General features: G+C 41.2%; 3 protein-coding genes across 3 annotated transcripts in view; 2 read left to right on the forward strand and 1 right to left on the reverse strand.

Moving 5' to 3' along the window:
* Positions 1 to 367, reverse strand: part of wwc1 (WW and C2 domain containing 1) — a gene marked incomplete at its 5' end in the record, with an annotated part of 45,498 nt that extends 45,131 nt beyond the window's left edge. Inside the window, one exon of the mRNA XM_079238035.1 lies at positions 249 to 367. Within this exon, the coding sequence (XP_079094161.1) occupies positions 249 to 367 (119 nt within the window). The remainder of the gene's footprint in view (positions 1 to 248) is intronic.
* A 5,361-nt stretch (positions 368 to 5,728) lies between these two features.
* On the forward strand, positions 5,729 to 7,157 carry LOC306753894 (serine/threonine-protein kinase pim-1-like; the record flags this gene model as incomplete). The annotated part of the gene is made up of 6 exons (XM_079237808.1): positions 5,729 to 5,791; positions 5,972 to 6,019; positions 6,138 to 6,344; positions 6,513 to 6,693; positions 6,805 to 6,975; positions 7,066 to 7,157. 6 exons carry the CDS (start codon positions 5,729 to 5,731, stop codon positions 7,155 to 7,157), a joined length of 762 nt encoding a protein of 253 aa, XP_079093934.1.
* Positions 7,158 to 9,209: 2,052 nt separating this feature from the next.
* On the forward strand, positions 9,210 to 21,223 carry arl10 (ADP-ribosylation factor-like 10; the record flags this gene model as incomplete). Its single annotated transcript, XM_079237486.1, has 4 exons — positions 9,210 to 9,347; positions 13,266 to 13,449; positions 18,170 to 18,345; positions 21,050 to 21,223. 4 exons carry the CDS (start codon positions 9,210 to 9,212, stop codon positions 21,221 to 21,223), a joined length of 672 nt encoding a protein of 223 aa, XP_079093612.1.
* Positions 21,224 to 25,645: the final 4,422 nt, after the last annotated feature.

A 25,645-nucleotide genomic window follows, 5' to 3' on the forward strand; every position in this document is an offset into this window, starting at 1 on the left:
CATTCATGTGAACTGTCACCTAGACCTGCATACTCTCTGTATTTGCAGAGGACAAAACAAGGTCAAAGGTCATCCATCTTTTTCCAATATTACCCTGCTATACAACATGTGTCTGTCACTCACACACTCTCACACACTCTCACACACTCTCACACACTCTCACACACTCTCACACACACACACACACACACACACACACACACACACACACACACACACACACACACACACACACTTCCGGCTCCTACCGGTCTCTGGGGTCGATCCAGCTGGTGATCTGTTTAACGTGGTCAACGTAGTAGACTTTGCCATCAAAGTCTCTGGCTTCCTCCCAACCCTCAGGTAGTGGCAACTCCTTCCTTGGCATGTCAGGCGAGTCTCCATGTAATTAACTCCTCTCTACTCAAAATCATAACGAAGGGAAACCATCGCTTTTCTCTGTCATCATCATCACCTTCATCACCAGCGCCACCATCCACAGTATCAGCAGCTACTCCCAAAATCCCCGGTCTGATGCGGTTTGGATTAGGCCATAATAGTAACAATAATAATCCATAATAATCCACTGATTAACAAGGAATCAAACCTCAAAGCGGGAACTGTTAAAAAAAAGAAAAGAAAAAAAGAAACTCAGAAGATAAGATAGTTCCAGCAGGCTGCACTTGTGCATCAATTCATTTCTATGCGAGTGTCAAGTCATCAATATAAACACAACGGTCCCGGAAACAAAACCGGGTTGCTATGCGACTTGTTTTTCACAGTTTCCGAGCGCACGTTGTGTATTGCAACTTTTTGTGTTATTTTTTTTAATAGAGTGCAAAACTCTTCAGTCTTCCTGGAAACAACTTTTGTATTATTATTTTTAAGTTAACTACAATTATTCACGGTCCACAGACACGGACGGCGCTGGTCCGTTTGCTTTTGCTGCTGCTGCTGCTGCTGCTCGTGTCTCAACGTAAACAGAAAAGCAGCCTCACGTCCATAAACCTTTCGGGAAAAAAATGTATATATAATGTATATACTATATAGAGTACTGATGTGCCCAGAGCGGCAGGGTTTCACAATGAGAGCCGTCCAAGTGGCTTAAAAAAACACTCTAAAATCCCCAAACTGGACTGGGCTCTTCTCGCCGACAGGCCACCATGTTTAGCAGCAGTAACCGATGCTAACCGCCAGCCGCGGGGGAACGAACAGTGTTGAACGCCGCGGAGAAAGAAGAAAGTCACAACCGAGTCCCGCAGCCGTTAAACAACAAAATATCCGGTGAATCCTACGATAAACTTCTGTGTGATTTTGTTGAATGGTCCGCCTGAAGCCGGACGGGAGGAGAAGCGGCGGCGGCGGCGGCGGTAAAAGTCTTTCCCCAGTCCCGGTGACTTCAGCCGGTCGACCGCGCTGTCAAGTCACATAACGTAACTTTTGCTGTCGCTTCCGGTTGTTATTTCAAAAATAAAACGTCTGTTGACAAATGCAGCCGGCGACACTTCCGATCACACTTTTTTTTAAACTGAAATCATTGTTCATCTTCAGTAACATGTTCAAGCTTATCACAGTTGTTTCCTCATTTTGTCGACTTTTATTTCGTCTTTAATTATTTATATTATACATTTTTACTCTGTTTGTTTATTGCATTTATGTGTGGTTTCCTTGTGGTTGTCGTAGTTGTATACAGTTAGACTCATTTGCTTTATGTTTGATTAATCTGCTTTGTATATATATACATATATACACACACACATATATGTGTATATATACACACACACACACACACACACACACACACACACACGCACACACACACACACACACACACACACACACACACACACACACACACACACACACACACACACACACACACACTTATTCATGTGCATATACAGTACAGCGTTTTCTAGTCCCGCTGGCCTTTACAGGTTTCTTTCAAGTCCGCAGCGCTCTCTAGAGGTTAACACGTTGAACTGCCAAATGGATCCTTTTGAATGCTGAGCTACTTACTGCTGTGTCTGTCTTTTACAGGCTGCATCTCAGCTACCTATGCCCTGACTTTGACAAAAACTTGGAGGTGTTAAGCCATTAAAAAAAAACAGTGATTACCTTAACGATAAGATTGAAGAAAGAAAAAATATAATCAATTACACAATGTTCAACTGACATACTGTAAATATTGCGACACACAGAGCATTTTGGACCTTGAAGGACTTTTTTTAAATTATGGACTCTTTTTGTGTAGGACCATGTTGGAAAAAGGTGTCAATAAATAGAATAAATTCCTTGATGGTTAAAAAGTCCATAATTAAAAAAAAGACACCCCTCCATTGCGTCAGACATCTTGATCACAAATGTATTTTGCCTCCAACTAATCTGAGGTTTGCCTGCAGAAAACTACATCGCAACGTCTGGAGAACTGCATTCAATTACCAGTTGATTTGTTATATTTTCTGCTGCGATGCCGATTCCTGACTTTCTAAAAACATGTTTTATTGATAAATCTGCTTATAGTTTACTGGAGTATGTTATACACCGCTACCCCACGAAACTAATATTTCAGAGGGAAAATTGTACTTTAATTTCCAATAATTTCATCCAACTATTTTACATACAAAAATCAACTTGATTTTAACTTGAATATGTATATTGCATTGATACGTTTAAAACATCCAGAAATCCGTTTTAGAAATCATAATTGTTCCCCTTTAACTTTTTCATAATCATCAGATTTTTTTCTTTCGCAAATATAATCCAACTATTGTCTGTACAGTGCAGACACAGGAACAGCTCACTGTCAGCATGACATGACTCCATGACTCAATGTAAGTGTAAACAAATAAAAGTAGAGGTGATATGAAGTAAGGGGCCGTCTTAAAAGTGCATGCAAAATGTCCGAAGGAGAATATTTTATGGGACGATAAAGTCATTCATTTGTAAGAAATAGTCTCAAATTTAACCGCCATCTGAATTGTATTGTCCCTAAAGCAGTGCTCTTATGTTGAAGATGGTCTCTGAAGAAGGTGGATGTCCTGAAAGATGCATACATTGTTTTTTGTTTGTTCTTTGTGCACATGAATAAATATCATTATTTATATATTTTCCACTGCGCAGCTCATGGTACCGCAGTGTTCAACGGTGGTGTCTACTGTGTGATGAGGTTCATCCAATCTTGCAAAATTAAGCAAAGTAGTTTCTTGACAAAAAAAAAATCTATATATTTTTTTCAGATTTCTTTCTTGTGAATGTGTAACTTTGATCTCTGTGAGGTTTTCTCTTGACCGTTTGTGAATTTTTCCTCAGACAATATCCACGTTTTTTCTTGGAATATTTCCTCCTTCGCCCCAGTAATTTGTTTTTGTTTTAACCGACAATGACCCAAATACACCGTGATATAAACTTCTCTAATTATGCACATGACCGTCTTTGTGCAACATGGCTCGAGGACCTATTATGTTAAAAAATTGTATTTTTTATTTTTGAATCACAAGCAATTATGACCAACTTAACAAAAACACACAACCTGCATTAAAAAAAAAAAAAAAAAGAAAAGGAAAGGAAAAGAGGCATCTGTTGTTGAGATATTTCAGACTGGACCAAAGTGTTGGCCTGACATACAGGACAACATTGCCAACCAGAAAGGCAAGAATAGTTTGGGATTTATTCTTTAAAATGTTAGTTTAGACCAATAAGAGTAGTTCATTAAAACAACCTAATAGGAAATCTCGTAGGAAAGTCAGCCAGATGACTGAGAGGGAGACGATATCAAGCATTGGATGCTTATTTGAAGTGTATTTTATGTATGAATCATTTCTGTGGATAACCTACACCTTACAAATATACACATAATTCATTAAAAACATTAGTTTGCATATTGCACATTCCAGAACACTTGACATGTTCTATTATTAGGTCATGTTATGAAAATCAAAGCCATCAGGTTCCATGTTCCGTTCACCAAAGCTGAACAGAACACTCTGAGGGAAATTCACTAATTTTGATCCATGCCTTGGAGCAACACAGTGCTTTCTCTTAAGTTATCCTGTTAGAAATGGGAAATATATTTGGTTTCCTACAAAGGGGGATTAAAAGGAAGTCCAGTACAGACTCTCCGGACAACAAAAGGATGAAGTATTCACACAGTGAAGACCCAATCAAACCAGAGGTAGTCGGAAAAAAGAGGAAAGCCAGTGAAGATGGAGATGGACAACCACAGGCGAAAAGGAGAAGTATTGACCTCATCAAGCCTGAAAAGGAGTTGGCGGTCCCTAAAGGAGGCTCTACCGAAGGTAAGCTGATCATGTGAAGCTGCTTTTGGGAGTTTACCGTCATTAGTTTACTGAACAAGGGTTCAGACAGTCGTGATGTGCTCAGATCTATTACAGAAATGTACATTAACTGAGGTGTTGGTATATTTATTTAAAGTCTTCAGTTCACCTAAATTACAAAGAAAACCAAGTTTCACTTCCTTCTAAGGGAATCCTTTTATGCAGATAGTTTGGAGAATTGTCCCCTCCGTTTTTTTAAAGATCTGTGTGAGAGATTTTTTTATTTCCCCCCTGAGAGGAATTTCATTGTTGGTGATCGCAGCATCACCAAAATAACATTTTAAAATGAAAAAACTGTGTTTTCTTTGGGACTATCTATTTGGTATGAGGTTGGTCCAAAAGATACTGATTACAGTGAGGCTTGTAGATTATCCAGAGTATCCTTTTTTGGGGATTTTTTTTTTGCTGTTAAATGTTTCAATGCTGGGATCAGCACAAGCTAATTTCAATTCACCTCGATTGTATTGGGCTGAACACAGATATGTCAAAAAACAGGACAAATAAAACTACATGCATGATATAGATGAGACATTTTTTTATTGAGGTTTGGGAAGGCATACTATTTTTTAACTCATGTCAGTGTAAAATTAGGATTTATATTAAGTATAACATTGGTTTTCATAGTAGAACGTAGGTAATGTAATATAACAGTTGTTGCTCATAACCCACGGTGACACAGGTGTCACACGTCCTTTAAGTGTTCTGGAAAGTTCCATATACAGCTTCATCCTTGATTTTAACTCATAAAGTCCCTAAGTGACACCTACTGAACATCTTGGTGGGTCATGTGACAGGGTCATGTGATTTTGTGTTCTCATAACAACCTTTCCAAGATGGCTGATCCAGGTTGTGACAGAACTGAAGAAAATGCTAAATTTAAAAAGCTTGTTTTTCATTGTTAAAGGTAATATTTACCCATTTTAAGAAGTATAATGCTTAATTAACATGTCCTTTAATGTATTGAACCTGCTGTGAACACATTTCTTGAAGAAACTGATATAAAACAAATCAGATGAAAATCGTTGTGACACAATGTGACATATACGCACAATACGAAAAATAATTATGATCTGCTCAGTTAATTTGGCTGATTCAATAATATTTAGCTAACATATTTTATATTGTTCAATCAAAGCATATAAAAAATAAAAACCAAAAAATCATGTTGTAATTATTTATAAAAAAAAAGTTTTTTTTACCATTAACGCCCAATGTGACATATGTAACATTCAAAAAATGTGACACTAGTTTGAAAACAGTGTCAGAAATGTGTTCTACGTGGTCTATTTAGTCTGTATTATGCCCCCCATAATTTTCCTTGAAGGAGAAATGGGCCCGGGTTCTTATGGGTTAAAACAAATAATGTTTTTGTCTGCTCAGCTGAATTTAGGGAAAAATTTCTACAGCGGAAAATGATTGGTATCGGAGGATTTGGAGCTGTGTTTGCTGGCTACCGCAAAGCAGATGATCTACCTGTAAGTGTAAACACATTCTTGCAAATACACACACACACACACACACACACACACAGACACACACACACACACACACACACACACACACACACACACACACACACACACACACACACACACACACACACACACACACTATGGTCAGGGACTGCTAACAAAAGTCTTGTTTGTATCTCGTAGGTTGCCATCAAACGCATTTGCAAAATCATTGGTTACTCCAAACACGTGGTGAGTGAGCAACACCTGCTGCTGTTAAGATCTGCTGTATTCAACTCTGTACTCTCTTTCTGAATGTATTATGGATGAGTCATGGTCTCTCATCATCAACTCTTTTGTGATGTTTTAGGTCTATGATGGGAAGTGGCTCCCCTCGGAGGTCGCCATCATGTTGAAGCTGGCGGACAAAACAGGTGGATCAGCACCAGTGTCCTTGATCGACTGGTACGATCTGGACCAGGAGCTGGTCCTGGTGCTGGAGGGGCCGTTCCCTGCCGAGGACCTGTACACCTACGTCAAACGCAAAAGAGGCATCTTACAAGAGATGGAGGCCAAGGTAAGCTCCTGGAGGATCCTTATGCGTTTTGAACTTTTTACAAAAGCTGGGAGGCTACGTCAAGGATTTTTGTTTTGCAATTTAAGGTTTCTTTTCTTAGTTTTTGGCCATTGTTTCTGTTGATCATGAGTCTCTCCGATCGCTCATCTCTCTCTTTTTGTCTGGCAGATTATACTGAAACAGCTGGTCGATGCAGTGATTGAGCTTCAGGACAAAGGTGTCTTCCACCGGGACATTAAGTTGCAGAACATCTTAATTGAGACCAGAGAGTTGAACCTGCGAGTTCGGCTCATCGACTTTGGTCTGAGCTGCTTCGTCAAGAAAGGAAGCTCATACCGCGTCTTCTGTGGTAAGATGTCCAGCTTTACTCCAGCTCTTCGCAAACTTACCCATCGTGACTTTTACATTGAAAAAAAGCTCCTCCTCGTCACTGTCTTTTCATTACGTCTGTAAATTATAGGTACTTTGGCTCACGCCCCCCCAGAGGTGTACAGTTGGCGTAGATACAAAGCCGGACCCACCACAGTGTATCAGATGGGAGTGGTCCTCTTTGAAACACTGCACAGATGTAACTTTAAGCACAACAAGTTCATCAAAAGCGGTCGGAGGGTCAACAAGACTCTGTCCAAAGGTAAGAAAAACTTACAGAAACATGTCGGTAGACACAAATCTGATGACTTGATATTAGTTTACATTCTGATGCCACCTTCTTTCTCTTCAGATTGCCAGGATTTTTTGCAAAACTGTTTCACTGAAGACCCCAATAAGCGTCCGACCCTGGAGCAGCTCAAGCAACACCCATGGATGATATAACGCCCCCCCCACACACACACACACACACACACACACACACACACACACACACACACACACACACACACACCAAACTTCTCATCCAAGTTAGAATGCTTCTCCCTCTTGGACAGGTAGGAGAACGTGACAAACTCCTGCTGGACATCTTTGAGGATTCAATGCACCGCCATACATTCTGCAGCACAAGGCTTTGCTACACAAGAACATCCTGTTAGTAATTGGAATTATTATATTAATATCATCCAATCCCATGCATAAGTATCATTGAAATACTCATGCGGCTGCCTCTTGGACAGGAAGGAGAACGTAATTAACTCCTGCCGTCCCACACTGAGCCGTCCGTGGAGAGGGGATCTCGCTTTGAATTGCCTTTCGAGGTTTCTTCACATTTTCCGTCTGCCATCAGGATTTTGGGGAATTTTTCCTTGTCTTCTTAGAGAGCTTGGGCTGGGTCAAATTATCCAGTGTATGTAATACTGAATTTTAAAGATATACTTGAATTTTAAATGTACTTTGGGGCTCTTTCTTCCATTCTAGTAAAAGACACATGGGATGCACATAAATAATATTGACAGCAATGATCTTGAAAAAAGAAAATGCTGAGTCAGAGATGGTGAAAAACATGTGTATGTATATATATATATATACATATATATATATATATATATATATATATATATATATATATATATATTTATATGAACTTGACTCGAGATGGAGCACTTCACCTCTGTTTCTTCTCATGGATGGAAAGAGACTGAGGCTTTTTGTGATGGCCTTCTGGCATACTATTTAAATGTTGTTTTCCTTGATTTGCACATTTTTAATGCAATAGCGAAACAAATTATAATTTTAGTGGTTGGAGGAAAAATACTTTTTTTATTAATGTCATTTGAACAAAATAAACTTCTTATAAGACATATAAACTCTGCTTAACAACTCTGAATAACAAATCAATATAACAAAGTTCAGTGTGTGTATGGATATTTCAAATATTGTTCACTCCAAAAGTTCAGCTACTTCCAATAAAAGTTTATTAAAATAGTGTATGTGTTAAGTCTCACGTCACACTTATATAAGTTGCATACTGGACCATGATTGGCTCGAGGTAGTTGTGACACCCTAAATCTGCTGGGACAACCAGGTGTTTACCTGAGATTTAAGGTGAACAGGGAGAAGCTGGTGAAATCATTATAACTATGTGCAGGGAAACATTCAAGTGAAGTGACTAGAAGCAAACACGTTTTTGAGTGGCAGACTTTATAAGGCAAACTATTTTAAAAAACAATATCAAAACATGTAGGAAAGAAAGCGGCTGCTGCACTGCTCTCTCACCTTTTAAGTCTTTTTCATTTCTGGCAACACCTCCATCAGTGCTGTCACAACCGAGTTCTCACTCTATAATAACAGAAAGTTCACACAGTGAGCATTTTCCAAAGCTGACAATGACATTATTTGAAACTAAATATTGTAAAATATATTTAAAAAAATATTTTTTAACGTAAAAAAACAGAATATTTTCTAACAGAATTACACACCTGTAATAACAAGGCTACATATTGAAAATATTGAACAATTAAATAAATAAAATGTATAAAAAATAATTTTGCAGGGTTTGGTAGGCAGCTACAGTCCATACACTCAAAGACCAGTATTTCAAAAATTCTGCTTACAGGTGCAACATGGTGGCAAATAACAAAGCAGCGAGTCGAACGAGCACTTCCAAACCTTTGACTCGCCTGTGTCTAATTGCGCCATTGTCTCATGAAAGCGAGTCAAGAGGACAAGCGAAGTTCACAAGCTACCCTTGAACGCGGCATCCCCCCCCCCACCACCACCATTCTCTCTCTATCCTATTGCGCGTCTCGAAACAAAAACAAGCGGAGAGAGCTCGGTCACATGTGGCGCGACCAGCGGCAGCAGAATCCAGAGGAAGGAGGAAGCGGCAGCTCGGTTCTCAACACGGTCGGTGTTCAGAAAGCAGAGATCCCCCCACCCCCACTCCGCCTCCAGGTTCCTCCGGCTCCAGCCGCCGATCGGTGCGCTCCACATATGGTTCTCCTCCGGCACATCTCCATCGCCCTGACCGCCGCCGTGGCTGCCCTGGGCTCCGCTCTCTTCATCGCCTTGAACTTCTTCTACAAGAGGCGGATATGGTCTCCACAGGCGGAATACTGCACGATCAAAGAGGTGACACGGACCGTTTCCTGTCATGTTGTTCATGCTTTATGTTATTATAGTGTTTATTCAACTATTTAACTTGGACGTGAAGGTGGTGAAGGGACTGATATTACATCTGACTGACTGAATGAATGAAGACAACACTGCATAATTCTGATGACTATATGATGGAAGGATGCTTGGTGGCAGTGAGAGTGGGGATGATGAAGATGGTATTTGAACAACAGTACAATGTGAACGGTGAAGAAGAGGAAGATGATGCTGCTCATGAACAACTGACGTGCCGATGGTATTCTGATGTTGCAGAAGATGACCGCTTTGATTATGTGAAGGCAATAATGATAACAATAGTAAATGTTTTCATCCCAGGAGCCACATTGTACCAAGAAGCATTGTAATCACGTTCTTCGGCTTCGGAGAGCAAGGGAGTTGACAGGCGGCGGCAGTTTTTTTCTTTTTTTCCTTCTTTTTTTGACCTTGGGGAGTTTTCAGCAGGTGGGAGGGCAGGGCACAGGCTCATTTACGCAGGCGGCGAAAAAAACTAAGCTCCCAAAAGAGCAGGAACAGACTGAGCTGCTGGGCGAACGCCGAGAGCAGCCGCAGGCCCAGAGGCTCACTGTCAGGACATGTGCCTTCGGTGTCAGATTCCATTTGGATTTCCAGGCGCTGCTTTTGTTATTGCTGCAGATTCTCGAGCAAATGTAGATTGCAATTTGGCTTCAATTAAAAAAGGGGTGAAATGGATCAAATCAAAGCAGCAACAGTTCAAGCTCCAAAAACACAGCAACTACCCTTCCCAGAATGCAACCGGACAGAGCCCTCTCGTCAGATCCTTGCTGCCTGATTGCCTTTTAAACCAAGCCGAGAAAACCCAATGACGTCGCTGTAACTTTCAAAAGCAACCTCGAGAGCTACAAATACATAAAACCACTGATGGCTGTGTCCAGCTAACACTAATTAACACGTTGTACCTCGTTTTCGTTTATTTTTTAAAAGGGGCCAGTGTTTTGTTAGTGTAGAATCACCTGAAAATAAGAACCAGCCCTTGTTTCTACAGTAGCCCAGAATGGACAAACCAAACTAGAGAGTGCCACCTTAGTTCTCCTACACGTGTTGGCATGCGGTAGATGTTTCAGTTGGTTGCAATCTGCCTTCTCATTAATAGACACCGCCAAATACACTCAACCTTTCATCAGGCTAGCTGTGTTCACCTGCATCCAGTCTTTATGCTGAGCTAAGATGCAAGATCAAGGTCTCATCTCACTCTCCAGGAGTAAGAAAATAAGCAGATTTATTGTACTTTGGATCACAGCACTTGGATGCAAATTAAAAAGGCTCTGTGCTTTGCCAGCACTGTTGCCCTTGCTGCTTAAAAGCCGACCACTGAATGCAACAAGTTGAAGCTTTTTTTTAACCGAGTGGTTGTTGAGAGGCGTTCAGGGTGCAAGGAAAAAGAAAACAGACGAGTAAGAGAACATGGCACCGTTGAACAAGGATCAGTTTCCATCACTTCTCTCCTCAGCAAAACGCAGCGCTACATTTTCCAGTCAGTGCTGCAGGCAAGCGGGCTCCAGTGCTTTACTTGTGATGAAGCCAATGTGTCACAAAGCATCTGCGTCGCTGGAGTGTCTTTGAGCAAGACATTAAATCCCTGTCAGATTCGGCGGCGTCGATCTGCAGCTGAGCTGGGACTTTATTTGTTTTCTCCCACATGGAGCGGGAAAAAACAATATAAATCAATATCAAAGTACCACTGCTTTTTTTTGTGAGAAACGTCTGAACCGCAGGAAGCAGGAGATAAATAACCAGCGCACTACCTTGAATTGAAATGTCGGAGATCCATTTACTATCCAAACAGCAGTCCAAGATTCATACAAATATTATAGTTTTGTCTGGTCGAAAGTTTTGGATTGTGATACAATCATAAGAATGGCGCGACGTAGAGCAAATGTGCACAAATTCAACACGTTGCACAAAGTCCACGCTGATAGTGCTGCTGCTGCAAAAAAAGGAGAAGCTTTAGCAGCTGCAGAGCAGCTCAACGCTGTCAGGGTTTCAGGTTTGGTCTCCCAGCGGAAAACATGGAGGCAAGCCCCAGATCCGTCAAAGCGGCCACGCTTATCTGATGTGTTTACCCAGCAACGCCAGCCACAAACATGTCCGATGAAATTAAATCCGGTGCCGAAACGTCCCCAATTCTTTCGTCTGATATAACTACAGCGTTGTTGTTCTGTCGATGCATGTGTCAAGACATCACACAGAGCTGTATCTAAGGATTTTAAAATTGTCTCAACTACTCTTTAAGGCTCGATCATCAATCAACAGTGTAAAGCAAAGTGTGATGTCTATATACAAGAAAGCTATACAAAAAATGCATCCCAGCTCCAAAAGGGCCTGATCTGAATTGCTAATAATCCTCCCCAGCCGTACATCAACACATAGTATGAATAACGACTAACCTTGCGTGACTTCTAGAAGGGGGATGACTGACGTGTGCAGGATCTCGGAGGGATCGTGAAGTCTCAGGTGCAAAGCCAGCGTGGAGGTTTTGTCAGCCACTCGTTTTTGTACAGAAAACAGTAGTCTCAAAGAACAGCTCTCTGCGCGGTCGCTCTCATGGGACCCACAGATGCAGAAACAAAGAAGTGTTTCCCAGGATGCTGCTCTTCATATCACAACTTTTACCTCGAGAGGTTTTTGCGGACACCGATTCGTAGTCCTGAACATTGTTAAGTGTCTTTTGCACTCCGATGGTTGAATTCCCAACTGTTTAGTGCATTCAGTTTGATACATAATGATGAACCAGTCTGTACTTGATTATGGCAAATGAGATGTTGGTCATCCTGAGTTCCAAGTTCTTGAATTTGCTTACGTACGTCCAAAAGACAGAACCAGGCCCACCATCATGAAGCAGAACTCAGACGATATCAGCCGATATCATCTTTTGTGGCAGGACCTCTCCTTCATCCTGAATCTTTTTTTTCTCCAGCTGGCCATCTATATCAGCGGCCCTTAACCGCACAGAAAGAATGAATGAAAAAAAGATTTGATTTATTATTCAGGTCAGAAAGATGTTGAAATATGCGAAATACAGGGACCACGGCATGCCCTGGAGAGAGATGCTAATGCAACGCCTGCTACCAATGACCAAGACCACAAACACCTGTCTGACAGTACTGACACACCTCAGCTGCGTTGCGATGATGATGAACGGCGAATATATCAACTTCAATCACCTGAGGGACCTGGTCAGTGACATGAGCAAGGTCATCGACCAGTCCAAGCTCCAAAGATTTCAGGTCCTGTAAAAATTCACAATCTTTAAGTTGCTCGATGCAAAAACTGGCATTCTCTGTCTAAAATAAAAAGGCCACAGAAATGAAAGAACGCACCATCAACCTTGAAGAACATGTTCAGGCTGTGGAGGATCAAGATGGTATAAAGCCCAATGAGACCACCTGGGCCAAGTATCCACCGCTCAGAACCTCCAAAGAGTGGACTGAACACATGTCATGAATGTTGATTGGAAAAAGAAGTTGTTTTATTCAATCAGGGCTACAAATAATGAATAATGTCATCATCAGATAATCTATACGGTTTGTTTTATAATCTATATAATGTTGGATAATCATGGAGCTGGCCCATGAATCAGTGAGTGTATTACATTAGACAAAGCCAACTGTTGATTTCCTGTTCTGTGGTGTGTAAATAGCGCTGTGTTAAGACTCAGCTGTGGTTTGATGTGCGCCAAAGCGTTTACACTATTAATCATATTTGTAACCCTAAGGCAAGCCAGCCATTCTTCCATATCCTCAACTCCTCTTAACTGAGCAAATAACCCCGCATTCAGAGTTTAATAAATGATGTATGTTTAATTTTTCTTGCATCTACTCTACATCACTGAACATGTCTGTGCTCTGCCCGCAGGAGGAGGAGGAGCGCGGCAAGCGCCAGGTCCTGGTCCTCGGTCTGGACGGGGCCGGTAAGAGCAGCATGCTGCAGAGTTTGACACCCGGGGAGTCGGCGGCTAAGAGGGGCCGCTGCCGGCCCACCCGCGGCTTCAACTTCATAAGCCTCGACGCCCCCGCCTGTCAGCTGGACTTCCTGGAGAGTAAGACTTTTTTTTTATCCCTCGAAATAAAACACTGCCGGCTCCCAAAAGCGTAAAAATTCAATAGAGGGGTATTTACTGAAGTATTTCATATCAGAGAAGAAAAATATGAAAATCTCTCAACCATGAGTTAACCACACACCATATTGCAGGCATCAAACAAAACCCATTTAAAAAAAGAAATTGGATACAGGAAACTTGAAGTGCAAAAATGCCGACTCATTTCCAGTTTAGGACTTCTGCCTGAAGCACTCCATTCTGTCATGAACTTAACCTGCAATAACAGATTTTTTTTTTTTTACATTTCACACATCCAGCAGCGACAGAGCAGCATGATTTATTTGGAGCCTTGTTGTGTTTTTGTCCACCTGAGAAATGTTAGTCCAATATTCTCTCTCTCTTAGCTCCGTGTTTGGTCTCCACCAACCCCTGAGGGTAATATGTCTCTTTAGCTGCTAAATGCTCCAATTTGTTCACCAGCTAGTCTCCGACTGTGTCTTTCTGCTGTTTGCTGCTGAGCAGGTAGTGCATAGTGGATTTTTCTCCTAAAAACGTAACTGGGGGTGTTAAGGACCCAGATGCAGTACGACAGGATCCAAGAATCGTTTCGACAAGCTTTATTCCAGGCAGATTTTACAAAACACAGACAGTCCAGGATCTGCTTACGTGGAAAAAGCCGACAAGAACCAAAGGGAGCTGAGGCAGTTCTCGTGGTCGGGGCCAGAAGGATATGGCGGTATTCCGGGGAAGAGACAAGAACGGGAAGTCTAAACGGACAGGGTCGGCAACGAGAGAGTAGTCGGAGGGTAATTGCTGGCATAAATGCGGCGAACAATCTGGGAGTGAGTGAAGCTGGGCCTTATATATTAGAGGGAGTACGTGCAGCAGAGTGGACAGGTGAGAGTGATAGAGCTGACGAGATGGGTGTGACTACCAGGTGAACACAATAAGCTGATGGGGTGAGTGACTACCAGGTGCACTGAATGAGCTGATTAGGTGATTGCAGCAGAGTGGGCAGATGAGAGTGATAGAGCTGACGAGGTAATACAGAAGGGAGTGAGTGCAGTAGGATGGGCAGGTGACAGTGATAGCTGAACTGTGACAAAAACGATGCTATGAGAGTTTTGAGGGTGAACCGGAACCGTAAAGTTGTGGCCTAGACAGATATACAATGATCTGAAAATCCCTATAAAGCTCCGTAAAGCCGAGTGGAGCTGCAGATTTGGGTGATAATTCTCTGTAAATTCATCAACACGAGCAGCCCCTTTCACATTGTCCTTTCACATTGTAATTAACAAAAGGTGGATTATAGCAGCTTTAAGTGTTGATGGGTAACTAAGTAGTGGTAAATATAATCTGAAATCTGTGACGAACAATTAACTGATCCGGCTGATCCAGAGTTCAGTTGTTTGCCACCAATCTTCTCCCTGGAAGCTCGCTGCATCCATCATTGACAACACAGAGGCTCTCTCTGACACTCACTATACCATCCTTATTTGTTCAGTTACCATGGTTTCTGTTCGAAGTAGCATGAAAGTTAAATATGTCACAGAAATCCTACTGGAACTGTGGGCCTTGTTGCCACAAATATTATTGCATTTAATTCAAATCAGAATCAGCTTGATTGGTATGAATAAACGTACCAGACATTTTACTGTTTTTTCCTTGCTCTCTTTGTACACACACAAATGCAGTTAATTGAAATGCAGCTAAAAACAATGACACCAAAGCGTAACAAGAGTAAAGAAATAAGATAAATGCATATAGGAAATAATACAACAAGGAACAATGACATACACTGTCTATTAGTCAAACTGTGTCTGTGATTTTTAAACAGTAATACAGTATTGCAATGGGTGCAAATATGATGAATTATTAATGCATGGTGGATATGTACTGTATATATGCATTTAATGAAATGCGGGGGAGATCAAAATCACACCGGTTTAAAAAAAAGAAAAAGAGAGGCGATGAGCCCAGTTAGATTGTATCTACATACAAACTCATAAATCCTGCTAATGAGCGTTCCTCTGAGAGCCACGCTGCTGCACTAAAAATAATATAAACCACATCACTCTTCATTCAAGACCGTCTGAGTGCGAGACGGTCAGCCTCAGAGGGAGTTTCTGTGGATGTATTCGGAGGAATGTGTCACGCTCAGCGGCTGATTTATTCATGATCTGAACACAGGGGTCGGTGGGCGCCAAAAAAATTCCTTTCTCATCTCTGAAAGTCAGAAGGAACACATGTCACCGCCCACTCACTCGGAGTGCTTCAGTGGCTCAGCGCGGTTAAATGTTGGAGTCTTTGTCTTGCTGACGTTGACGCAGAGGCACGTTGACATCTTATTGCACACTTGCACGCATCGGGAGCAGTACAGTGCACAGGGGCTGGGTGAATCCAATTTGACTCGAAAGGGAAAGACGCAGATCATCAGATCAGTTTGGGAAGTAGTTTCAGGCCTTCAGCAGCTGACATTTGGGTTTGTGCTGAAGGGAAGAAAAATGCGGTGCCTATATTCTTAGCTTCCCTATTTGATAAGACACTCAAGTGTTAGTACACTATGTGCTAGTTAGCTTTCATCTCGACGTGAGGAACTCCCTCAACTCAAACTCACAAGCTGAGAGCATGGATGCTTTTAAACAGGCCCTATTATTCCATGCTATGATGTACAGATATTATGAGATTAAGATTACTACATTTTCATAATTTCCTTTTCTTTTTTGTTGTTGTTGTAAGGAGAAGATCAGTTTCAACAGGCCTCGCTCTTCTCTTATACACCTTTTGTCTTTAGATAGATTTGAAGATGCAAACTGCTGCCAGACAAAAAGTTACTGTTTTGTATTTTCTTCAAGGTTACAAAAAGAATTTGGGGGAAGACACAAATCAATGGGGAAACAGACTTTGACACGACACCGTAACATATGTTTGTCTTCTTGGGATTCAGCATATTTTGGGGTCAAAGTCAAATATAGTTGAACTTTGGCTGCAAATCTTAAAAATCCAACTCTAGTGTTTGGAATCTCCATTAAAAACATTGCAGAGTTCGTTTTTGCCCCTCGAGACTACGACTGCGGCTTTATTCGATACTTGTATAAACACTTGCATCACTCACACCCGTATGACTCAGTCGGCTGTGCGTGCTCATGTGGGTGTGTGTATAATAGGGTGCCGCAGCATCCCGCTGAGCTCCCTCTGCATGTAAAATTGCAAGCTGCTCACGCGCCGAGCCTCAGGTCCACCCTCTGTACCGTATCAGGTAAACAGGTATTTATTGCTGCCACATCACATCAGCAAAAGGTACGCCGCTTCCCAGTTTCCTAGCAACATTCTCCATTAAGTCCGCCACTAATGAATTCCCACTGAGCTGTGCAGCGCTGAAATTCAGAGGCGGTGAAAACCCGCCGGTGTGTGAGCAGGGATTCGTTCGGCCACAGAGCGACCGATGCTCATTATAGCAGCGGGTCGGTTCTCCTCGCACAGCAGGATTGTGGGAAATTAAAGCCTTCACTTACTTTGAAAGTTTCCCCCAGCACTGAAGCTGAGAACTACATGTTCTCACGTGTGTGTGAAGTCCCGTGGCTGTGTGTGGTGGAAACAGTGTTGGTACTGAAGGCTTTGACCGGACCTTATTTTGCCGAACACTCAACGGGTATTGAAATGAGTACGAAATCATGAATATCATACTAACTGTTGTAATTACAATAGCAGAGACTATGCAAGAATGTTTTATAGCATTTCAAAACTGATTGGCCACCTGCCTAAAAGTAACAATTTCTATGCAATTATGAAAAAGCCATATGAGTCTGAACACTATCTGTCTTGCATTCATTGACCAGATCTCTCAACCCAAGATTGGCCTCTTTCCACGAATCTCAGAGCCTCTTCCCAGTATTTTTTGCGTAACCCAGCAGAACAGTTCAAAATGATAAACGTGGTAAACCCCTCCTTTTGTAATCACCTTTCAACATTACCTGAAAATACTCATTGGCCTTCATAAATATCCTCCTAAACGAAGATCATGACACCATCCATGTTTGAAACATGACGACAAAGATGCTGCTCAGCTTTTTGTCAAATCAAGACACACCTCAATACTGATACAATTTCCCAAATAAAAAATAAAAATATAAACAAGAGAATAATTGTTATAATAATAATATGTTGTGCATAGGAAGGAAATTACAAAACAAATAAAGTGGGGAAAAATACAATTTTAACGTAAATAAACAGAACAAAGTATACTAAATAAATTGAAAAGGTGGGGGGGAGAAAGAGCAGCACTGTTAAATTCTACCTAACGGGGCTCGGTGACATGTCGTGTCCCGAAGCAACAAGACGGGAAAAAATTAATCCAGTCAATTTCTCCAGTATGGAAACTTGGATATAAATAATAAGTGCCGTCTTCACATATTTCATCCCTCAGTGAATCCCTAGATTAGTGATTTAATTTGGTCCGGTGCACATCTGAAATGAATATGTGGCCAATTCGATTAAATGAGGACCTCCAGCGGCTTATCTAATTCTATCTATCGATCTGCCCCTTTAATTATTCAAACTTCTTCAAACATCTGCAGCACTGAAATGCCCATGAGCAAGGCAATCAGTCAGGGATGTGAGGCGTTTTTTTTCTTGAGCTGACTTTTACAGGGGAAAGTTTCTTTTCAAACCAGAAAGTCAACATTTTATGACAAGACCTTTGTGTTTTTCTCTGCTGCAGTCGGTGGTGGGGAGGACCTGCGGCGGTACTGGTCGGACTACCTGAGAAAGACTCACGTTCTGGTGTACGTGGTGGACTCCTCTGACAAGAGCCGCCTCCCGTTGGCGAAGGCCGAGCTGCACCGCCTGCTCAGAGTGCAGCCCCATCTGCCCGTGGTTGTCCTGGGAAACAAGCAGGTAACGTAACTTACATCCCAGCTAACGAATTTCCAAACCTCGCTTTTGTTGCGCTTTTGCTTTTTAAATGAATCTGTACGTGGTATTCATTTTCTAAAACTGTAAAACAAACTATTAGCAGATATAAATAATGTATGAACTTCAAGTCAGAATCACATTTAGTTGCTCTCCCTCTTGTTTGCATAACCGGTACAGCCGTGCATAGTTGTAGTTCACACGAGTCTGTCTGTTGAGCCCCACAGGCTAACTAATATAGCTCACATGGCGGTTACTGCTAATAATGCACTTGTTTGCACTGTTGGCGTCATTACAAGCCCAAAATGAAACAGGATTACAAAGAAATAGTGTCATATGAGGTCAAAAAAGTAAAGTGCCCCCAAAAAAGTGCTGCTTGTCGGAGCGAGCAGGTACACGTTGTTCCCTCATCATTCACCCAGCAGTGATGATCCGGATCGTGTCAGGCTCATGAAATAAACATTACTACATTTCCTCCTCAGCTCACATTTCTTCTCCCCGATTGTGGAATTATACATGACCCTCTGAGGGAAGCAGGAATATTTGTCACATCTACTGTCAGAGCGCTGCAGCTTTTATCCCCTCAAGGGAGCACTACTCGCAGTATTAGCGAAAATATCTATCCGAGATAAAAACTAATTGTTAAGAGATATTTACATATATATATATATATATATATATATATATATATATATATATATATATGTATATATATATATATATATATATATACTGTATATACATATATATGTATATATATGTATATATATATATACATATATATATATACATATATATATATATATATATATATATATATATATATATATATATATATATATATATATACTGTATATATACTGTATATATATGTATGAACAAGACCACTGCCTTTGACATGCTGTGCACACGACACAGGTGAAATAAAAGAAACAATGTCCTCTGGAGAAGGATTTCTCTTTGACAGCGATACTGGCTCTCACCCACCACACTGCTTTGTTCTCTGCCTCGCACTCGCTCGATTTAAAACAACACAAAGGATGTTTCCAGCAGAACCTGTGTGTTGGAGAAGATGTGGCAAAGAAACGAGGCGGACATCTCGAGACTCCAGCCGGGGCGGAATGGTTCGTGTAGGAAGGAGGGTGGCGTTAAATTCCCTGTCTTCAAGAACACACTTTAATCATAACGAAGGCAACCAACATTTGAAAATATGGCATCTAGTCATTTTTAATGGCGCTTTTTGAAGTATGTAAGTAAATGGGGATTTTATTCAAGCTTGCGAAGTCAAATCAGCTTTTTAAGCTGGAATACTATTTTTGGTTATGTCCAGTTTGTACTGCAACTGCAACAGATTTGTTTTTCTTTGGGATAAAATGAAAAAGTAAACTCAAGTTACAATCAAGCAAACATACGAGTATGTAACACTCACCCCTTGTAGGCTTGAAAGGCTCTCAAAGTCGTAACTTGCCTCCTCCAGGACAACTGGTATCTGCTGGAATTCACAATGGTTGCAACTGATCAACTGATTTCAATTATAACCTGGTTGTTGTACTCTTAACACCGATATTTTCACCAAACTGTGGCAAAATGTACCGTTTCTGTTGGTTGATCGAGTAGTTAACTCTTTGCATTTATCACCAGAAAGTAGCTAACTTTGCTAGCAACAAAAGAAAGCTGCGTGTTTGATCAGTTTGGACAAACAAAAAAAAGATTATTTTCCAAGATATGGACAATACATAGCTTTGGTTTGCATTTGTCTCCCAGATAAGTTTACATTAGTCTTGAACGGCAAACGCAAAAAAACTATGCAAACGACAAAGAGCTGGGTATTTAGCCATATGTTAGCAAACACTAACGACAAAGCAGAAGCAATGTAATTGGCCAAAAATCAGTTATTTTGTTGCATTTTCAAATTAGCAATTCATTACAAGAACATCAATGAGAGTGAAGCCAGTGCTGCAGCTCCGAAACAGCAGTGGTTTTCGTAGGCTACACACCCCCTGGACAATATAATCAACATGCGCAAAGAACTGCAGAGGGATTTTTGATTTTGGTAACACAAAAGTACTTTTCTCAGTAGTTAATGGTGTAAAGTAACAAGATACTCTTAAAAAGGTAACTTTACCGAACACTGGCCAAAATATAAAGCTTCTGTTGACTACAGCATAGCCAGTTGTTTGTTTGTGTTGATGCTCACAACCAGACTAAGCGAACGTAGTTGTGTCTAGCTAACCGCACAAGCTCTTATTAGAAGTGGTGAATTGGGAACACACCAATCTTACAGTTGGGACGGTGCAAGTTTCAATAGATAAATGTTATTTATTATTATTATTTTTATGCCTTTCTATGAACATCTGTCTATAGGTCTATTGTAGGGTTAGGGTCTATACATTTCAACTCATATCCGTTGTACCGGAAATGTTTATTGGCTGATAAATAATTCTTAGTAAAAGGCAAGCCAAGTCAATTTCATTTATAAAGGAAATTAAATTAGCTGTAAATTAAAATGCATACAGCGACAACTGATAACATTATAATAAATAGAATACAAGCACAAATCACAACAAATTGTTTACATCTTTAAATGTGTATATGTACAGTATATTGTAAATATTTTGTTGTCCTTGTAAAAAAAGGAGACAGCCATTTGTTGTCAAACAGAGTTTAACTGTTTTCCCCCTTGTCACAGGATAAGCCCAACGCTGCGAGCGTGTCGGAGCTGCATGAAGCCTTGTCTCTGGGCTCCGTGACCGAGGACAGGAAGTTGTTCCTCTTGGCCGCTCAGCTGGGCTCTGATGAGACACTGAGGAACTCCTGCCGAGGCCTGGACACCTTCCAGGACCTCCTGCTCCAGCTCGTCTGATCTCAGCTCTCCTCGCCAACCCGCATTCCCAGAGCAGAAAAGTAGGATATGGAGGGATGGAAACAAAGTTACAATCTCCCTCCTCCTCTCACTCCTCAATGTTAAAGCTCTGGAGTATTTGAGGCAGAGGAGGAGGAGGAGGAGGAGGATTATGCCGAAGGCTGCGGGAACTGTGGTAGAGAAATCACTGAAGAAGATGCCAAGATGGAGTGCAAAGCCTCCTTACCGTGCCTCCTCCTTGTCTTCCTCCTCGCCCAACCATGGCAGTTTGTTTTAGAGTAATTTAGACGTACAGCTTTCCTCCGACTCGTCTTAGTCACCAGAGAAGAGGAGGTGCAGAGCGAGGAGGACAGAAGAGCGAGGGTTTGACTCACAACCACGAAGTTCACCTCCTGCCAATGATTCAGGTTTTGGACTCGTCTGAATGTCAAACTGTGACGGGTTTATTTAAGCATGTAGATTACACTGTATATAAACGGGAATATGTTGCGTTTGTAGATCCATTTACAGATTTTGTCTGGTTTATTGTTTACTGAAAACCTTTTTGTGTGTGACCAGAGAAGGTAATATCCAGGGCTGCCAAGTTGGAGCCCTGGGGACTAGTACTGCACCAGCTTCGTCATTAACCGACTCGGTGTTTTGGAAGATACTCGCATACTCCTACAAGTGGGCTTTTCTGATAGCCAAGTGGATTTCATGAGGGGATTTAAAGGGAACCCCCCCAGTGACATTTTTGAAAACCTTCGTTATTTTTCTTGTCAAGATTCTTGTCAGGTTGTGAGAGAAAGTTTCTTCTCTATTCCACAAGAAAGTATTTCAAGCTCCTCCATTTGAAAGCAATTCCTCTTTGGTTGCGCGTCCCAAGAAAAACTACACAAACTACAGTTACAAATCTCACATATCAGCAAAATAGGCATTGAATTTCTTAATCAGATGACACTTCCAACAGAACTATGTAGACAATCAGGAGTCATACAAGGTGAATGTTCAAAAGGAAGAAACCTCCCACAATTAGAAGCTAAAGCTCCACTTTAGCACTGTTTTGCCTAAATTGCTGACCATTAGCTTATCTGGCTTCTTTTATCTTCCCTCCCTCCCTTCCTCACACAAACATGGACTCCCAATCCTGTTTGCTCCCAAGTTAGTTTAAAGTAGCCGTGTTTCCATTCACATACTGAATGCGTATATTTGCAGTATCGCATTAGAAAAGCTATATTGCTTAAACGTGGCTTTTGCCGTTTTGGAAGAAAAATTGATGTGCTAAATTCTGAGGTAACGAACATTTAACTCGCACCACTGATCAGCTGACATGAAAGAACATTTCATTCGGGAAGACCCTTGTTTTTCTCTCGTAAAGATGAGTTAGATGGCCAAGCCCAACTGGCTTGGCCATCTAACTCTAACTGATCTGGGTTATCCCCAAAATATCTTTTGCACTTGGCCTCGGTGGAAAGATTGGAGCGGCCTACCGATAAAAGCGGACGGCAACAAAAGTGTGGTAAAAAATGGGATAATGGATTTCTTCCTTGAATGTATAAATGCAGAAGTGGAGTGCTGTATTTGAGTTAAATCTACCTGTACTTAGCTAGAATCTGATTTTTAATGCTGTGTGCAGCAATGTTTTGCTTCTGACGCACACATTTTTAATGAATGTGAAGTTTTATTCCTTTTGATGTACCGTAATTCTGCAGTAATATTGGTTTCACAGTGACCAAAAGTTCAGTGGATTGTTGTGTGTACATTTTTGTTTTTATGTGTTGTGTAAATGGAACTGTCAGGTAGGAATGTATGCATGTCTTTATGTTTTGTTATTCTCTTTTAAATGTTATTAACGTGTCGCTGCAGTTTCTTCAATGGAAAGTGTCCATTTGGGTTATTCAGACTTGAAGGGGAACTCCACAGATTGTACACATCAAAGTGTTTTTTCAGGGTGCTGGGGGATACTACTGAGTACATGGGTAAAAAACAAAGTATGAAGTATTTAGTGTCTCCAGAGGGAGCTGTGTGAAGTCTGATGAATGTCAGCGTCAAACCATAAGTTTGAAAATTAAAAATATCTTTTAGCGATGAGTCAGAAGGAAAGTGTGAGTTCACCTCTGCTGCAGGCTAGAGGCTCGATCCTCGATTAGCCGCAACTAACGTCACACACCAAAATCTCTGAGCAAGCTGTCAGCGGTCGAGTTGCATTGTGGGTATGGTAGGTGCCGGGGTTAAATGAGGAAGAAGAATGCATGGAATAAAAAGAAAATCTCTAGTTTTGCTGTATCAATTGTTATCGTTTTTTTTTACTGTCCAACAATATTTTAGTAAGATACAACATCAGTTTGTAATGAAGTAATGTCGCTAAAAATACATTCTAAAAACCCTTTATTTAATCTTATATCATTAAGATTAAAATCTATTTTGCATGGAAGACCGGATGGTAAGACTTGACATGTTTATGTACTCAACCTATGTGTCCACAATATGTACTCAAACAGCATGGATTGATCCATAAGATAACACCCGGACAAACCGATTACAAGCACAGAAAACAAGTCTCTCTCTCTTCTGACTGGGCTTGTCAATGCAAACACAGATACAAATCTGGGCCTGACCTTACTTTTTGTGGGGCAGAGTTCAACAACTGGTGGAGCAGGAAGCTGTTTTTCACTGAGACGTCAATCTGGCTCAGTCACAGTGTTTTTCTCAGCATGCTGTCTAGGTGAAACCCATTAAAGTTGAGTTTTATTATTGTTTTGGCAGTTGACATTTAAAGGGTTACGTGCTCCTCTGCAGGGATGTGACAATATAGAAGGTATTCAAACCATAATAATATTAACCTTACATTATAATGTTTGAAGGGTCATAACTAGGGTTGTAAAATATTCAAGGGGAAACTTTTCATGGTAATTATCGGGAATTTAAAGGAATTAAAAGGGGAGGGAGATACAGGGGTTATCTGTCAAATCTGTATTTTTCATATGCTGATAGAAACAAACCTTTCACCATAAAAGCAGATATATTCCATTCATTTTCATTACTGTGTGAAATGTGCCCTGTGTTACGCTAGCTAGCTAGTAAGTTAACAAATGGGGTAAGTTAACAATGTTTGCGAACATAAAGTTAACAATTCATTTCTAAAATATATATTATTAACTATATTATTATGAACTCAATTATCATGCTCAATCAAGCTACATCCAACACGGTGGCAGCTCGCTAGCAAAAAGTATTTAAACGTGTGTACTTTGATATAGGCCGCGATCTGCTGGTTAACTTGAGATATCATACAAAATATTACAGATTTTTACTGCAGTAATATACACTGCCTGCCGTCCACATTCTTCAAAGTCCTTCCTGAGGGTGCAGCACCAGAGCAAAAGAGCAAATGTGGTCAAAATTTCAGTGTCAGCTGTTTCTTGCAATTTTTTGCTTTGTCTTTTTTCAGTGTAATTAATCTCAAACTTGTTGAGATATACAATTACACAACATCTTTCACTACATGTCAGATATTGAGGAACATGTATTGTTTTGAATGGAGTTTTAGTAAAAATCCATGTTCACAGCTGACATCAAACAATCATACCTCGCATACCCGCTGCTCAAGTTTCCTCCCCTCCCTCCTCGACGCGTTTCCTCGATGGTCAAACGCGCGAGTCACAAAGGAACTTGGAGTTGTTGGAACGAAGCCGCAAATGATTTAGAGAGCAGACGAGGTCAACGCAGCCGAATAGTCAAACTATTGTTTTGCCGTTTACTTGTGCAGCGGATAATCTGAAACAACAGCAGCAGAAAATAAAGATAATGAGTTCAAGGTTCACCAGACAGCAAGCAGGGAGATAAATTACTGCCTTGGTTTGACAGCGAGACTTATTTTTCTACCTGACTATTGCAATTTGTGAATACATTCATGGTCCCCAGAGTATGAATCCTCATGACCTTTCCTCTAGGGAGGTTGCTTTTTCAGGTTCAGGGTGAAATGTCTCAACCATCGGATGGATTGCTGAGGGCCCAATCTCAATCTCCACCCTTAAACACTCACGGATTTATGTCTTGTTCACACCGGACGCGACGCGAATTTGCGGCGCGACCAGTTTACATGTTAAGTCAATCCACAGACACGCTGCGGCGCGAATTTGCGAATGTGCGGCGAGATAGACGCGTTGGAGGCGGCACGAACAGAACGTTTGACCTGGGGCGAACAAAGCGAAGGACGCGGCGCGAATTCGCGTGAGTTGAATTCTCCCAACTCTGGCGGAGAAATCGCGTGACGCAAAGTTGCGGCAGCCAATCAGTGTTGAGAATCAGCGTTGAGAAGCTCCGCCCGTCACCACCGCCGTCTCCCCGCTTATGAATGAAACTGCTGCTGCTCCGCCTGAACCAGCGCTGACAGCGGCTTCATTGAGACGCTGTTATGGGACTACGGATAATATTATGAAC

Source organism: Taurulus bubalis (assembly GCF_910589615.1).
Source record: "Taurulus bubalis genome assembly, chromosome: 2".
Classification (NCBI taxonomy): domain Eukaryota; kingdom Metazoa; phylum Chordata; class Actinopteri; order Perciformes; family Cottidae; genus Taurulus; species Taurulus bubalis.